We start from the raw sequence: 15192 nt of genomic DNA on the forward strand, positions 1-15192 counted from the left end.
GAGAAGTCCATTTTCTCTGTAATGGTTCATCTTGTGTGTCTGTTTGGCTGGGTCATGGCACCCAGCCATTTGGTTAAACACGAGTTCCTATGTTGCTGCGGAGACTTTTTTCAAGATGTGATTCATGTTTAAATCGGAGTCACGATGTTGAGTCAAACCGTGGACCCTCCATCGTGTGGATGGGCCTCATCCAACCACATATAAGGCAAAGACTGAAGATTCCCCGAGAAGAAGGTCTCAAGACTGTGGCACAGAAACCTTGCCTGAGTTTCCAGCCTGCTGCCCTGTGGGATTCAAACTCAAACACTGCAGCATCCTCTCTTCCCTGAATTCCCAGCCGCTGGCCTGCCCTACAGATCAGACTTTGGACTTGCCAGATCCTAAAAGCCCTGGATGCTGGGAAGGACTGAAGGTCAAATGAGAAGGGGGTGGCAGAGGATGAGATGGTTGGATGGCATCAACGACTCTAGGACCTGAGTTTGAACAAACTCCGTTAGACAGTGAAGGACAGGGAAGCCTGCTGTGCTGCAGTCCATGGAGTCACAGAGTCAGACATGACTGAGCAACTGATCAACAACAGTCCTGTGAGCCAGTTCCTTAAAATAAACATCTTTCTCATTTATCTATATAAATATATATTAATATATATATGTGTGTGTGTTCTCTTTCTCTCCATATGTATATATGCTTCATTTCTCCAGTGAAACAGAATCAACAGGATGTATGTATGTGTGTATGTGTATATATCTGGGATTTCCCAGGTGGCTCAAGTGGTAAAGAACTCACCTGCCAGTGCAGGAGATGTGGGTTTGATCCCTGGGTCAGGAAGATCCCCTGGAGAAGGAAATGACAACCCACTCCAGTATTTTTGCCTGGAGAATCCCATGCACAGAGGAGCCTGGCGAGCTACAGTCCATGGGGTCGCAGTCAGACATGACTGGGCATGTGTGCATGTATATGTATATCCAACATCCTATTGATTCTGTGTCTCTAGAGAACTCTGACACATCCTCTGAGCCACATGGGAAGCTCCTACCTAATAGGGCCACAGATACCAGAGGGTGTAGATGTGAATGCAGACTCTGAGACTGCTAAGACCAACTGGGAATTGTATTTGTGCTGTGTGGGGAGTGATGCTGCAAACATCTGGACTGCTACACCCCTCTTTGCATCACTGTGCCGCACAGCCTCCTCACGCCCCTGTCTGGCCCTGTCCGGCCCACTGGGGAAGGCGGGAGGGGCAGCTATCTTTGTAACAGGCAGTATATGGGAAGAGTGTCCGAGACCTGGACACAGGAGATGAGGGGTGGAGCCTAAAGCTGTGACTTCACGCTAGGCATCTCCCTAGTGGCATTTGAGATGCCACAGGTGTACTACTGAGGCCTCAACAAGCATCTCATAAACTCTGATTTTGTGTGAGAGGCAGTGTGGGCCACCGGAGAGCGCTCCTGCAGCTTCTTTTCCATGCGCCAGTCACTAGGTGCTGGAGACAGACACAAAGCTTATGTTCCAGTGTGCAGGGTAAGTGCAATGGAGAAAAATCACCTGGGGATGTAGGAGGTTGCATCTATAACATTACAGACACTCTCTGGGAGACACAGCCATGCAGGGGTCAGAAGCACATGCACAAAGGCCCTGGGGCAGGAATGTGCCAGGTCTGAAGAATATTAATTGCCCACGAAGCCCTCCCCTCCCTGGCTACTGCAGACCTCCCCCCACACAGCCACAAGAGCTGTCCTCTGTTCCCACGCTCCCTTCCCTCTTCAGGACATCCCTCTTTGCACATCCTGTTTCCTCCACCGAGTGCCCTCCTCCTTTGGGTCTTGGCATATGGAGAGTTTGATCTGACTTCTCAATCCCAGGAAGACCCCATATTATGATCTCATCAACCCCCGGGCTTTTCTTCCAATGCACTTAGATTTTCCTATGAAGTATTATTAGCGTGATCGGCGTGGGAGACTGTTAGCTGAACTCATGGACTGTCTGCTCCAAGGGCCAGAACCCTGCCTGCTCAGTGCATCACCGCGGGACTAAGACCAGCTCAGCGTTTTTGGGTTTTTTGGCCGGGTCAGGTCTTAGTTGCAGCATGCAGGATCTTTTGTTGCAGGGCACGGAATCTCTAGTTGTGGCTCTCAGGCTTATTTGCTCTGCAGCATGTGGGCTCTTAATGGCCCAACCAGGGATCGAACCTGCTTGCGTCCCCTGCATTGCAAGGCGGATTTTTTTTTCTTTCTTTTTTAAAATTTATTTTTAATTGGAGGATAACTGCTTTACAACGTTGTATTGTTTTTTGTGCAAGGTGGATTCTTAACCACTCGACCACCAGGGATGTCTCCTGCTCAGCATTTAAGATGTTGAAAGCACTTTATAGAAATATTGCTTGAATGAATGAGACAGGCCAAAATCCAGACCCCAGGTGCCCGTTTCCTGTCCATTATCCAACATCACAAGCTGAGGCACTGAGAGCTTCTCCATGGCCTGTTTTCCTGGATTCCTCATAACCAAACCTTTGCAGATGAGTGCTGTCACTGTTTCCACTTTACAGGTGAAGAAAGAGAAGTGTGGATGCATCCAGTAAACTTGCCTGGCATCCCCCAGGTACTAACAAGAGTTAGGTTTTCAATGTAGATCTTTTTGGCTTCAGGCCAAGATATCAGCTGCTGCTCTATGCTCTAAGGGCCTCACCTTGGGCTTGGAAAGGCCCAAAGAGCTGATGATACACACTCCATAGAAGCTAATATATTTTCAATTAAAAAAAAATATTTTTAAGGTATCTAGTATGTGGCAGAGGGTGGCACCACACTAGATATCGGGTATTCACTAGGGACTAAAATTGACAACATTGTGCCATTTAAATTGAGGTTAGGGAGACAGATATTAAAGGGGTTACCCAAGAAATGTGAAAGGAAGGAAAAGGAGGTGGTGATCAAAGAGGAGGCAAGGCCAGGGGAGGTGATGAGTCAGTTGAGACCTGAAAAATGAGGAAGAGCAGGCCTGAGAGAAGCAGGGGTAGGGAGTCACAGGCTGTGGGACTTGGCCCCGGGGACCGTTTGTCCAGTTGTGGGACTAGAAACAACCTATACAGACTCAGAGATGCTTTCAAAATTTAAGAGATGAAGCCTCCTAGTCTCTGGGCCTTCACACTTGGAAAGACACTCTCTTACTGCTTTCATGTCTTGACTCAAATGTCTTCGCAGCGAGTCTTTCCCTAGATGCCCCATTTAAAACTTCCCCGACACTTCACGAGTCCATTTCAACAGTGTATTTTATTCAAGAGTTTTCTTGCCTCGCGCCTGCCTCTCCCACTAAACCATGAGCACCACAGAGACTGAGATTTCTCTGCGGTACTACAGCACCTCAGCCTGGGGCAGGTCAATGGATATCTGCTAAACTAATAGCCCTAGGTAAGTTTTGCGGACAAAGTAGCCACGGTCTCTGCCGCCAGGCTTTGCCGAACGGGCACCGCCATCATCGGAATAGGGATCAAAGCGGTTCATCGACCTGCACTTGGCACAGAGGCCGGCTCTGCTCATCCCCGGCCCAGCCTGTCCGCCTCCTGCCTTCACGCACGACCTTGGAAGCCTCACTTCTGAGTCTCAGGGTCCCTCGGCCACGCTTTCCCCGCAGACCTCTCCACCACCCATCCCATCCCCCAACCTCCCGCTGCCACCTACACCTCCACCACCGCCGCAGTGCCGCCTGCTCTGCGCATGCTCGGCGGCGTTGAGACGCGCGGCGTGCGAGGACGGAGACCACCGCGCGCAGGCGCATGACCGTCCCGCACAGAGTGGGGAGGCGCGTCGGGCGCTCTAGCTCTCTCTGGCCCCACCCACCTCTCCCCGACAGCCCCGGCTAGACGCGCACGCGCTCTAGGAGCGGAAGGGTGGGCGGGCACGCGCACGAGGACGGGCCAGCAGCGGAAGCGAGAGAGGGAGTTCGTGGTGGGGGGAGGGGAGGTGGCGAGTGCGCGCGCAGCGGGGGCGCGGGCAGCGTGGGGGGGGCGCCTGAGGCAGGCGGGCGCGCGCGCGAGGCTTACCCTCGCTCGGCGGCGGCGGCGGCGGCGGCTGCGGCTGCTTCTTTGTTTCGTGAGGAGAAGCGAGACGCCCATTCTGCCCCCGGCCCCGCGTGGAGGGGCGGGGGCGGCGCCGGGAAGGCGACGGCGCCAGCGACTCCCGGTAAGGAACGCGGGTCGCGGGGGGAGCGCGGCGCGGGGCTTGGGAGGACGGTTTGAATGGAGCCGGGGCGCCGAGGGGGGAGGGGGCCGCCGGCGCCCGGAGCGGGGCCGGGGTACGGCGGCGCCCGAGGGTCAAGAAGCCTGGCCGGCACCGCGCGCGCGGGGAAGGCCACAGGCAGCGAGGCCTCGGCGACTACAGTATCCGCGGGCCGGCGGGGTGGGGGCCCGGGCCGCGTGGAGGCCGCGCGCCCCCCGCGCGCGCTCTCGCCGGGGTCGCTGGACAAAGCGCGTCGCCCGGTCGGCGGTCCAGGGGCCCACATCCCGGTGTCCGCCGGGGCTGCAACAATAGCCAGGCGTCCGGGCTTTTCTGGTTACGTTCTAACGGGTCCGACTCGAATGTTGCCTTTTGGCGAGGCTGCAGTCGGAGCTCAATAGAAAAAACCCCAGGTGTGTCCAGCGTCGCCCGGACACGAACATTAGCAGCCCCCCTGGGTTAGCCGACCTGAATTTTTATTTTTAAAAAAGTCGCGTCGTTTTAGATTTTCAAGGAAAGGTAAATAACTCTGCTAACCCCTCGCAAGTAGTGACTTGAGAACGTTTGCCCCGAAGCCGGGGGTCGGCAGCAGTGGGGGAGGACGGGGAGAACTGTTTGCTGTTGAAAGCATTGTTTTAGTTTTGCATCCTTTCCCCTTTCTTCCAATCGATTTTCCAGATTAAGGTGTTTTATTAAAACGTGAATCTTTCAGGAGAAGGTGTTTTGTGAAGGTCTTGAAGACACTAGTCTTGATGTTTTTTCCCCCTAATGAATCATTGGGGAAAGTAGGGAATAAGCAGCGAGAGCCACTTCCTAGGAATTTGAAACAAGTTTTCGCTTTCAAATGACAGGCCTGATTCGAGTTTGACTCCCGACTGTTGCTGGTCACTTCGCTGTGTGACAGGAGGCAAATATCTTAATCTTTGGGAACCTCTCAGTGTCCTCATGTGTGAAATGAGAATAATGGCACAAATGGAGCTGGTGAAAGCCTGTAAAATGGTTCCTGTCAAGAGGGAAGCCCTATTGTTGTTCAGTCCAATCTCTTCCTTTCTTGTTCAACACATACTTGTTGAGCCCCAACTGGGTGTTTGGTAGTTGGAGGTTGGGTGCGCAGAGGGGCCTGTTCAGTCTTGTAGGGGAACAGGTGGTAAACGTGGGAACAGCTGGAGGCCTGTCATGTGTGAGGAACACAGCTGATGGGTGTGAGTGGTGGGAACCAGACATCAGGGTAGCTGCATGGAAGAGGGGGCCTTTACTCAGGGTTAGGGAGGACCCCCAGGTTGTGTTTGACCACCCGGGACCAGGCGTTGCTCCCCTCTGCTACTTTTGCACATGGTCATCTTGATCCTTTCTTGTGTTAGGAGTTACTCCAGTTTGTAATTACACATCTCTTCTCCAAGGGCCATCAGAGCTGTGTCTGTGTAATCTCCTTTAGTGTACCCTGGCCCAGTGTGTAGTAGGTCCTTTGCGAACATTTGTGGATGAAGGAGGAGGGTATTCTTGAGGATTGAGTAGCCTTGTGTGTGAAGTACTTGGCCCAGGACTTGAGGGTGAGTTGCAGACAATAAATACTAGTTGCTCATGCTGTGTTTTGCTTTGTTTTTTAATTTTTTTCTAAAGCTTTCCAGGCCATTTTCCCCAAACCTCATTCCCCCAACAGTGAGGGTGTGGGGTGGTGGTTAATAGGAGGTGGTGTTATGAAGTGCTAGTTCTGGAATTAGACCTCCTGGATTCACAGTCAACTCTAAATTCTAGTTTGACCTCAAGACACTTAGCAGTAGGTTCCCCCACTTGAGAAACAGATATGACAGCCGTGCCAGCTCAAAGAATTGTTGTGAGGGTTGAAAAGATAGTATGGCAAATGGCTTAACACGCTGCAGAGTCTGGCATGTAATGAGCTCTCAGCTTATCGGAGGTGGTTTTGTTTATATGTATGTATTTGTAAATGAACTGTTCAGAAAACTGAAAATATAAGAGTCATTCTGTATCCCAGAAACCCCAGGTTTGATGTGCAGGTTATATACATTTTCCTAATTTTCTTTAAACTCAATCTATATACAATTATGAAAATAATAAGCGTTCCTCCTCATGCCACTTGAAATCATTTGTGCCCAGCCTTTCACGGGGGCTTCCCTGGTGGCTCAGTGGTAAAGAATCCTCCTACCAATGCAAGAGATGTAGGAGACGTGGATTCAGTCCCTGGGTTGGGAAGGTCCCCTGGAGGAGGGCTTGGCAACCCACTCCGCTATTCTCGCCTGGAGATTCCTGGACAGAGGAGCCTGGTGGGCTACAGTCCATGGGGTCGCAGAGTCGGACACAGTTGGGCGCACATGCCAGCCCTTCAGGAGATGTTGATCTTGCAGGTTTTTTGGGGGGGGGGTGTTCATCGTGGGGTGACCTCATCACCCCACCTGCAGCTTTGGTGCAGGGCAGTGCAGTGGTCTCCAGACTTTCTGTCAGTGAAAAGCATGCCAACATAAACACATATTTATTTTTTTAAAACACATAATTTATTTATATGCCTTTGCTTCTCTTGTGGGCCCTCAAAACATTGGGAGGTAACCGTAGACCAGCTTCCGGTCCTCACTGTTTATCAGATGTGGGAGAAGGGGAGGGACTCAGTGTGTTGGGTGAATATCCCATGAGAACTTTCTGCCAGTGAAGAAACTGAGGTCCAGGCATATTTCACCAGGGCCTCTGGGGTTGAACATCCAAGTCTGACTCCTGGGTTGGCCAGTTTCCCTCTTGTTGCCTCCAAGAAATGGGGTAAGTCCTCAGGAACGACGGTTGATTTTGGCCTGGGTCATCAGGGCTGCCGTGGCTCAGGGGGCATTCAGATTGACCCCAGACAGAGCACAATGTCCATGGCGCCCCCTGGAGTTGTGCAGGAAGTGGCCCACCCACGCATTCCCTGTTTGTATAGGGAACAGGCATGCACCTGCTATGAACTTGGTGCTGCTGGGGCAGGCAAGGACCCTGTCCTCATTCATTCATATCCATCTCCTTATGGAGATGGACCAGCAAAAAGGGCTGGTCCAGTAATAGTACCCAACGTGTACGATTGTTGCAAGGACTAAACAATAGCAAAATGGTGGATGACCAATGTTAAGTGCTTAGGAAAGCACCTGACACACGAGTAAATGGTTTGTCGCTGTTGTTATTTATTTATTAGGATCCCAACAACATCCTAGCGGGTTAAGATACAGAATAGATTTTGGCCCCATTGCAGTAGTTTCATATGTTTTCAAAGTGGTAGAAAAGGAATGGGTGCCTCCATCTCGTCTTTAATAATTTTAAAATGTTGTGCTTTGCAGTTTCACCATACGGCGCTGGAAAGAGGGAAGTGTGTTAGGTGGCTTGGATTTTGAAAAACATAAAATGTTTTCCGTTTCACATGTCTCCTCGTAACTTAATTGGAACGCTGGAGAATCAAAGGTTTTTTTAAAAAAATAAAAATAATGCGCAAAACCTACTCTAAAAGGGAAGTAACAGCACGGGAATATTGGTGAGGGGAGGGGTCTGAGGGTGAATCTATGAGAACTGAGTTGAGGTCATGTGAACTCTTGTCTTCCAGGTGTCATCCCTAAGAAGCAGGAAGCTCATCGGTGTGATCGGTGATATCTTCCTGTTTGCTCTTGTGTGCTTAGTCGTCAGTTGTGTCCAACTCTTTGTGACCCCATGGACTGGAGCCCGCCAGGTGCCTCTGTCCATGGAATTTCCCAGGCAGGAATACTGGAGTAGGTTGCCATTTCCTACTCCAGGGGATCTTTCCGACCCAGGGATCGAACCCCCATCTCCGGGAAATTTTTCAGGATATGGATTTGATGGGCATGAGAAAGTAGGCCTCTGCTCATCTTCCTGAGCGGAAAGGGGCTTGGAGCTGCCTCCAGGCGTAGCTGGGTTTCTTGGGGGATTCCGTTTGCCACAGCAGAGGGAGGGGAAGGGTTGTAGCCAATTCCCTCCAATTCCCCTCAGGGAATGGACTTTTCTGCCCTGGCGCCTTCCTGGAAGCCAAGACTGGTTTCCAGAGCTTGGTTTCGGGGCTCCGTTACTTTGCCTAAGGGCCGTGTGTTCATTTTTGTGTGTGGACACTTGTAACTGGGAGCAGTCTGAGTTTTGCTCACTGTGAAGTCTACCAGCTCCTGGAGTGTGACAAAGAGGAAGGTCTTTCCCATTGAGGACCTGCTATAGAGCCCGGGGGGTTGTACTCAATATTTTGGCATAGCCCATAGGGGAAAAGAATCTGAAAAGGGTTATGTACAAATATCACTGTGTTGTACACCTAAAGCTAACACATGGTAAATCAACTAGACTGCAATTTAAAAAAAAAAGAGGATGGGCTTTAACATGGCTCCCTGGGGTGGTGTAAGTTCTCCTTTCACTGGCAAGTCATGCCCCGCTGGTTCAGGAAGCAGGTGGCCGTGTGGCAGTTGCTGCCTCACCTGGTACTGTGAGAAGGGGGCAGGGTTTGCCCCAAAAGCCTCAGTATAGTTGGAGGGAGGATGTCTCTTGTGCCCATGGCTACACTGATGCGCAGGGGGCTCCTCCGTGCACCCTGGGAGCCGCTTCTGGCCCTGATGCACTCCGAGCACACATTGGACCGCAGCCTGGACTCCTGGCGCCTCCTCAGAATAGCCCCTGGAGGCCCTCACCTCTGGAGTGCTCTCTCTGCTGCACTTGGTGCTCCGCTGGACGCTCCTCCTCCTGTTTTCTGTTCTTCAGCCAGCATCAGTGTTCCAGTGCTGGTTGCCCCCAGGGAAGGGGCACTTTTTGTATTTCTTTTGTTTGATAATTCTTTTTATTTATTTATGGCTGTGCTGAGTCTTCATTGCTTCTCAGTCTTAGTTTTCCAGTTGCAGTAAGCAGGGGCGACTCTTTAGTTGCAGCGCACGGACTTCTCATTGCCGTGGCTCCCCCTTGTTGTGTAGCACAGGCTTTAGGTGTGTGGGCTTAAGTAGTTGCGGCACGTTGGCACAGTGGTTGCAGCTCCTGGGCTCTAGCGCACTGGCTCAGTAATTGTGTTGCACAGGGTTAGTTGCTCTGTGGCATGTGGGGTCTTCCTGGACCAGGGATGGAACCCACGTCTCCTGTATTGGCAGGTGGACTCTTGTGCCACCAGGAAAGCCCCTTATATTTCAAATGGCATGGCATGGCATGTGCTAGCTGAGGCCCTCCGGGTCACTTTGGTCATCCCTGTCTCCTCTTATTCTCTCACTCTCACATCCATTCCATCTGCCGGTTCAGAAGAATCTTCTAAAACCATCATCAGACCATGTCACTGCCTTACCTGGAATATACCAGTAGTTTCCCATTGCACCTTGGGTGGACTTCTACTTCCTCACCCCTGCCCTCGAGGCCTGTGATCTGTGCCCTTCACCCATCTCTGATCTCGTCTGTGGCCTCCCCCTTCTCACCTGCTCTTCTCCTTCAGGGTCCCACCCCAGGGCCTTTGTAGCTGCTGGTCCTGTGCCTGCCCACAGCCACCGGCTCCCATTGCACTCCAGATTTTCTGCTCAGATGTGTCCCCATCACTGAGACTGTCCTGGCCACCGTGATTGGAAGCGCACCTCCCATCAGCCTGACTGTTAATCCTACTTGATGATGCACAGCGCTTCCACCCATTAGCAACGTTGTGTCCTGTTTATTTGTGTCACTCAGTCGTCAGTCCCACCAGGCAGAGACTTTGTTCTCTGCTGCATGCCCAGTCCCTGGAACCCAGTTCAGGGTGAGTTTGTTCTCCCCAGGTGTTTGGAGGTGGCCTGTCACAACACTGCCACAAGTGGCGGTTGGAGGTGCCACACTTGGATTTTGTGCGTCCCTCTTGTAGGGGAATTTCTCTTCAGCCATCTCCAGGAGTCACAGGTAACGCTCAGTGTTGAGTACAGAGCAGGTCTCACAGCAGACTCAGTGGTGGTCCTGCTGTTCATCCAGTGGGGCTCGGTCAGCATTAACAGAGGTGAGGAGGAGGGTCTACCCAGGTTTCAGAGGTGGAGCAGGGTCAGGACTGAAGCTGAAGCTCCAGTACTTTGGCCACCTGATGCAAAGAGCTGACTCATTGGAAAAGACCCTGATGCTGGGAACGATTGAGGGCAGGAGAAGAGGGCGACAGAGGATGATGGTTGGGTGGCGTCATCAACTCAGTGGATGTGAGTCTGAGCAAACTCCCGGAGATAATGAAGGACAAGGAAGCCTCGTGTGCTATAGTCCATGGGGTCGAAAAGAGTTGGAGACGACTGAGCGACTGAACAAGGGTCAGGACAGAGCTGTAAAGCTTGTTATGGTTACTTGATGCTTATTTATGTTGGGGTCACCTGGAGTCTGCTGTGCTAAGTCGTGTCTAACTTTGCAACCCCATGGACTGTAACCCGCCAGGATCCTCTATCCATGGAATTTTCCAGGCTAGAACACTGGAGTGGGTTGCCATTTCCTCCTCCAGGGCACATGGAGTCTGGGTCATAGTAAAGAGTTGTAGATAGGCAGTGTTTGTGTTCTGGAAGGTAGACCGTTTTATCTCCCTGCCAGGTTAGAGCTTGAACTCCCTGAGGGCCTGGTTGCCTTCCTGTCTCCTGCCATGTTATAAGTGGGGAGGTGCTCTTCAGTGGTTTTCAAATGAATGAAATACTTAAGGGCAGAGTGGGAGGGGGAGGATTCCAGTGAATCAAATGATGTATAATTCCCAGTGCTAAAAATAATACTGGGTAACAATTTGGCATGTCTGCCTCTTAGGTAGACCTGAGAGGGCATTGTAATTTATCATCATCAGGACATGATTTTTTAGTTTCTGAAATGTATTCTCTTTTAAATGCAGGGCAAGGTTTTGCTACTTAATTATGTTGCAAGGATAGTGTTTGCCACAGAATAGCCAGCTTCTGGGCTCAGGAATGTGCTATTTCCATGGGGTCCCTGAAACCACAGGTGCCCTGACCCATGTCCTTGCTGGTTTGAGGACTGCTGCACCCCACAGCCTCAGGTCAAGTGTGGAGGGTTTTATTAGTTGTGGAGTATCTAGGGGAAGTCTCATTTTGTAGTTTAAATGTGACGAATGAGGCTGGATTTGCTGAAGCCACCCGGCCAAGCCGCTTTGAACTCTCTCTCAGCTCCGAGTCATGACTTGACTGCCATGGAGCTGCTGCTGAAATGTGTCTTCACATTTCTCCATGCCCCAGAAACAAATAGCAGCTATCCTGCAAAATGGGAAAAAAAACACCTTAACTGATCATCTCAGTAAACAGATTTCAGAGGGTCCCTATCACCCCTTAGCAGCCTATCCTGCTGTAGTGGTCAGCCACCATGATCCTTTTAAGAGAAACCATGGTCCTTAGAAGAGAAGCACTAAGGCTGGTATGAAAGAAGAAATGAGATCTCTGATACTGAAGCAGTCTGGTTCCACATCTGAACATCAGCACAGCAATTTTGGTGAAGTTGAAAGTAGATGGAAAATAACACAGTTTCCAAATGCTTTCATCGTCCTTGTTTATTTCCCCAGAGACACTTCCTGGGCATCTTTTCTGGGTGTTGACTTCCCATGTATTTTGTCTGACCTAGGCTTTTTTTTTCCCCTCTTTAAAAAGTGTATGTGTGTTTAAATCCTGTTTACAGAAGTAATAGATGGTTAAAACAAACACACACAAAGAAAGTACTCCAGAAGTCTGTGATGTGGAACGTGTTAAGTTCCCCATCACACGCCTCCATAGAGAGCCACTGGCAGTTTGGTGCATGTTTTCTTGGGGCTAACTTCTATGCTTGGATTAACATGAGGAAATTGTTATTCTTAGCAAAACGGTGCTCAGGCCTACACTCCTAACTTTGACGGTACCTTCTTCCCCCGCTTCATTTTGGACCATCTCCGTATACGTATGTACAGTGCTACCTCATTCTTTTTTTTTTTTTTTTTAAACTTATTCATTTATTTATGTATTTCGGTTTTGATTGCCTGGTTTGATTTGCTGGGTTTTGATTACCTCGCACACCCTTTCTCCAGTTGCAAGCAGAAGCTATTTTCTAGTTGCAGTGCACAGGCTTCCCACTGCAGTGGTTTCTCTTGTTGCGAAACACAGGCTCTAGGCACATGGGCTTCAGTGGTTGCAGCGCTTGGGCTTAACAGTCCCATGGCAGGTGGGGTCTTAGTTTCCTGACCAGGGATTGAACCCATTGCCTCGCATTGGCAGGCAGGTGGACCTCCAAAGTTCTACAGTCAGCCAAGGGAAGGAGCCTCTCCGTGATTTCTTTGCGGCTGATGTGTCCTCAGTAATAGTCACTGCTGCTGCTGCTAAGTCCCTTCAGTCGTGTCCGACTCTGTGCGACACCGTAGACAGCAGCCCACCAGGCTCCCCCGTCCCTGGGATTCTCCAGGCAAGAACACCGGAGTGGTTGCCATTTCCTTCTCCAATGCATGAAACTAAAAAGTGAAAGTGCAGTCGCTCAGTCGTGTCCGACTCTTAGCGACCCCATGGACTGCAGCCCACAGGCTCCTCCGTCCATGGGATTTGCCAGGCAAGAGTACTGGAGTGGGGTGCCATTGCCTTCTCCGATAATAGTGACTAGTAATAGTTACACAGAAGCAAAACATAATTCCCCTGAATTTTGAAATATTCCTTTCTTTCTATATCTCCATGACCTTGAAGCAGTTAAGGAAAACCTGCTTTCTCTCTTCACAGTACTTTTGACACCAAACATGTTTTTTTTCCCCACACCAAATAGTTCTCCAGGTTTGTGTGGACACCATTCGGGTGTCCTGCAGTTCATTTGAATTCTGACACTAACCGCGAGTTAGTGGAAACCTCACGGGTTAGGGGTTCAGTCCCACGAGACTAATGCCCCTTCAGATGCCAGTGGCAAGTAGTGAGTGGGTTTCCAGGTTATCCACACTCCTGTCCAGCTTGGTTACAAACAGGGATTCCCCTGATGCCTTTGTCCAGTTTGGTAATTTGCTGCTGCTGCTGCTGCTGTTGTCTAACTGCTAAGTAGTGTCCGATTCTTTGTGATCCTATGGACTGTAGCCCCCAGGCTCCTCTGTCCACAGGATTTCCTAGGCAAGAATAGTGCAGTGGGTTGCCATTTCCTTCTCCAGGGAATCTTACTTATTTTTACCAGTTTATAAAGGCTACAGATGAACAGCCAGCAGAAGAGATACGTAAAGTGAGGTCCAGAAAAGTCCTGAGTGCAGAAGTATCTGTCCCTATGCAGTTGGGATGCACCACCCTCTTAGCACATGAATGTGTTCACCAGCCCTGAAGTTCTGTGAACCCCGTAGTTTAGGGTTTTTGGTGCTTCATCACATAACCATGATCTATGAACTCAGTCTTCAGCTCCTCTCCCCTCCTTGGAGGATGTAGCTGAAGTTTCTAAACTATTAACATCTTCCTTCTGACCAGCTTCCATCCTAAAGTCATTCAGGAGCCCACCTGGAGTAGCCTCATTAGAACCAAAGACTGTCCTGTCTCTGAGGGAATTCTAAGGGATTTTGGAGCTCTGTGTAAGATGCTCTTATCACCCTTATCACTTAGGAAATTGCATGGGTTTTAAGAACTCTGTCAAGAACTAAAGGTAGAGACCACAAATACATTATTTCTCATTGTCACAGATAGACAAAGATTTCTTAAACAGAACCCCAGAACCATTAATTGTAAAAGAACAGACTTGATATATTCAGTTCAGTTCAGTCGCTCAGTCATGTCCGACTCTTTGTGACCCCATGGACTGTAGCATGCCAAGCTTCCCTGTCCATCACTTAACTCCTGGAGCTTGCTCAAATTCATATCCATTGAGTCGGTGATGCCATCCAACCATCTCATCCTCTGTTGTCCCCTTCTCCCGCCTTCAGTCTTTCCCAGCATCAGGGTCTTTTCCAGTGAGTCAGTTCTTCGCATCGGGTGGCCAAAGTGTTGGAGTTTTAGCTTTAGCATCAGTTTTTCCAGTGAATATTTGGGACTGATTTCCTTCAGAATTGACTGGTTTGGTCTCCTAGCAGTCCAAGGGACTCTCAAGAGTCTTCTCCAACACCACAGTACAAAAGCATCAATTTCTTCAGCATGCAGCTTTCTTTATAGTCCAACTCTCACATCCGTACATGACTACTGGAAAAACCGTAGCTTTGACTAGATGGATGTTTGTCAGCAAAGTAATGTCTCTGCTTTTTAGTATGCTGTCTAGGTTTGTCATATCCTTTCTTCCAAGGAGCAAGTGTCTTTTTAGTTTCATGGCTGCAATCACCATCTGCAGTGATTTTGGAGCCTGAGAAAATAAAGTCTGTCACCATTTCCATTGTTTCTCCACCTATTTGCCATGAAGTGATGGAACTGAATGCCATGATCTTCATTGAATGTTGAGTTTTAAGCCAACTTTTTCACTCTCCTCTTTCACTTTTATCAAGAGGCTCTTTAGTTCTTCGCTTTCTGCCGTAAGGGTGGCGTCATCTGCATATCTGAGGTTATTGATATTTCTCCCAGCAGTCTTGATTCCGGCTTGGGCTTCCCTGGTGGCTCAGCTGGTAAAGGAACCACCTGTAATGCGGGAGACATATGTTCGATCCCAGGGTTGGGAAGAACTGGAGAAGGGAAAGGCTACCCACTCCAGTATTCTGGCCTGGAGAATTCCATGGACTGTGTAGTCCATGGGGTCTCAAAGAATCAGACATGACTGAGTGACTTTCACTTGATATATTGAACATCATTAAAATTAAGAACTTGTCTTCATCACTGAGAGACATTAATTGTAATCACTTATCCCCAATAAAATGTTAGTGAAAACTTAGAGCCTGTATAAAAGTGGATCTTTTGGTGGCCAGTGAGCCTATGAAAAGATGTGACACCGTTAGTCACAAGGGAAATGCAAATTAAAACCATAATGAGATACAATTACACACTCACCAGAACGGTTACAAGTTAAAAAGACCGGCAGCACCAAATGTTGAATTAGAGGAACTGGAATGCTTACCCTGCTGCTGCAGGGAGGGCAGTGTATGTGATTATTTTGCTAATTTGGA

The 15192-nt window shown here is 49.7% G+C and overlaps 2 protein-coding genes across 28 annotated transcripts in view; one reads left to right on the forward strand and one right to left on the reverse strand.

Annotated features, from left to right (window-relative positions):
- LOC122699517 (basic proline-rich protein-like) overlaps positions 1-4554 on the reverse strand; it is a 48973-nt gene extending 44419 nt beyond the window's left edge. For 17 of the 19 annotated variants that reach the window (XR_006342626.1, XR_006342623.1, XR_006342625.1 and 14 more), the window contains exon 1: positions 4037-4180. Coding sequence is in view for 2 of the 19 variants with exons in the window: in XM_043911571.1 (XP_043767506.1) it covers positions 4037-4494 (458 nt within the window). In the remaining 17 variants the exon portion in view is untranslated. Of the gene's footprint in view, positions 1-4036 lie in introns of all 19 variants that reach the window. The other 2 variants (XM_043911571.1, XM_043911570.1) reach the window with 1 other exon arrangement.
- SMARCA4 (SWI/SNF related, matrix associated, actin dependent regulator of chromatin, subfamily a, member 4) overlaps positions 4034-15192 on the forward strand; it is a 91061-nt gene continuing 79902 nt past the window's right edge. For 7 of the 9 annotated variants that reach the window (XM_043911544.1, XM_043911546.1, XM_043911547.1 and 4 more), the window contains exon 1: positions 4034-4175. The gene's annotated coding sequence lies outside the window, so the exon portion shown is untranslated. The remainder of the gene's footprint in view (positions 4176-15192) is intronic. The other 2 variants (XM_043911545.1, XM_043911552.1) reach the window with 1 other exon arrangement.

Source organism: Cervus elaphus, chromosome 9 (genome assembly GCF_910594005.1).
Source record: "Cervus elaphus chromosome 9, mCerEla1.1, whole genome shotgun sequence".
Taxonomy (NCBI): Eukaryota; Metazoa; Chordata; class Mammalia; order Artiodactyla; family Cervidae; genus Cervus; species Cervus elaphus.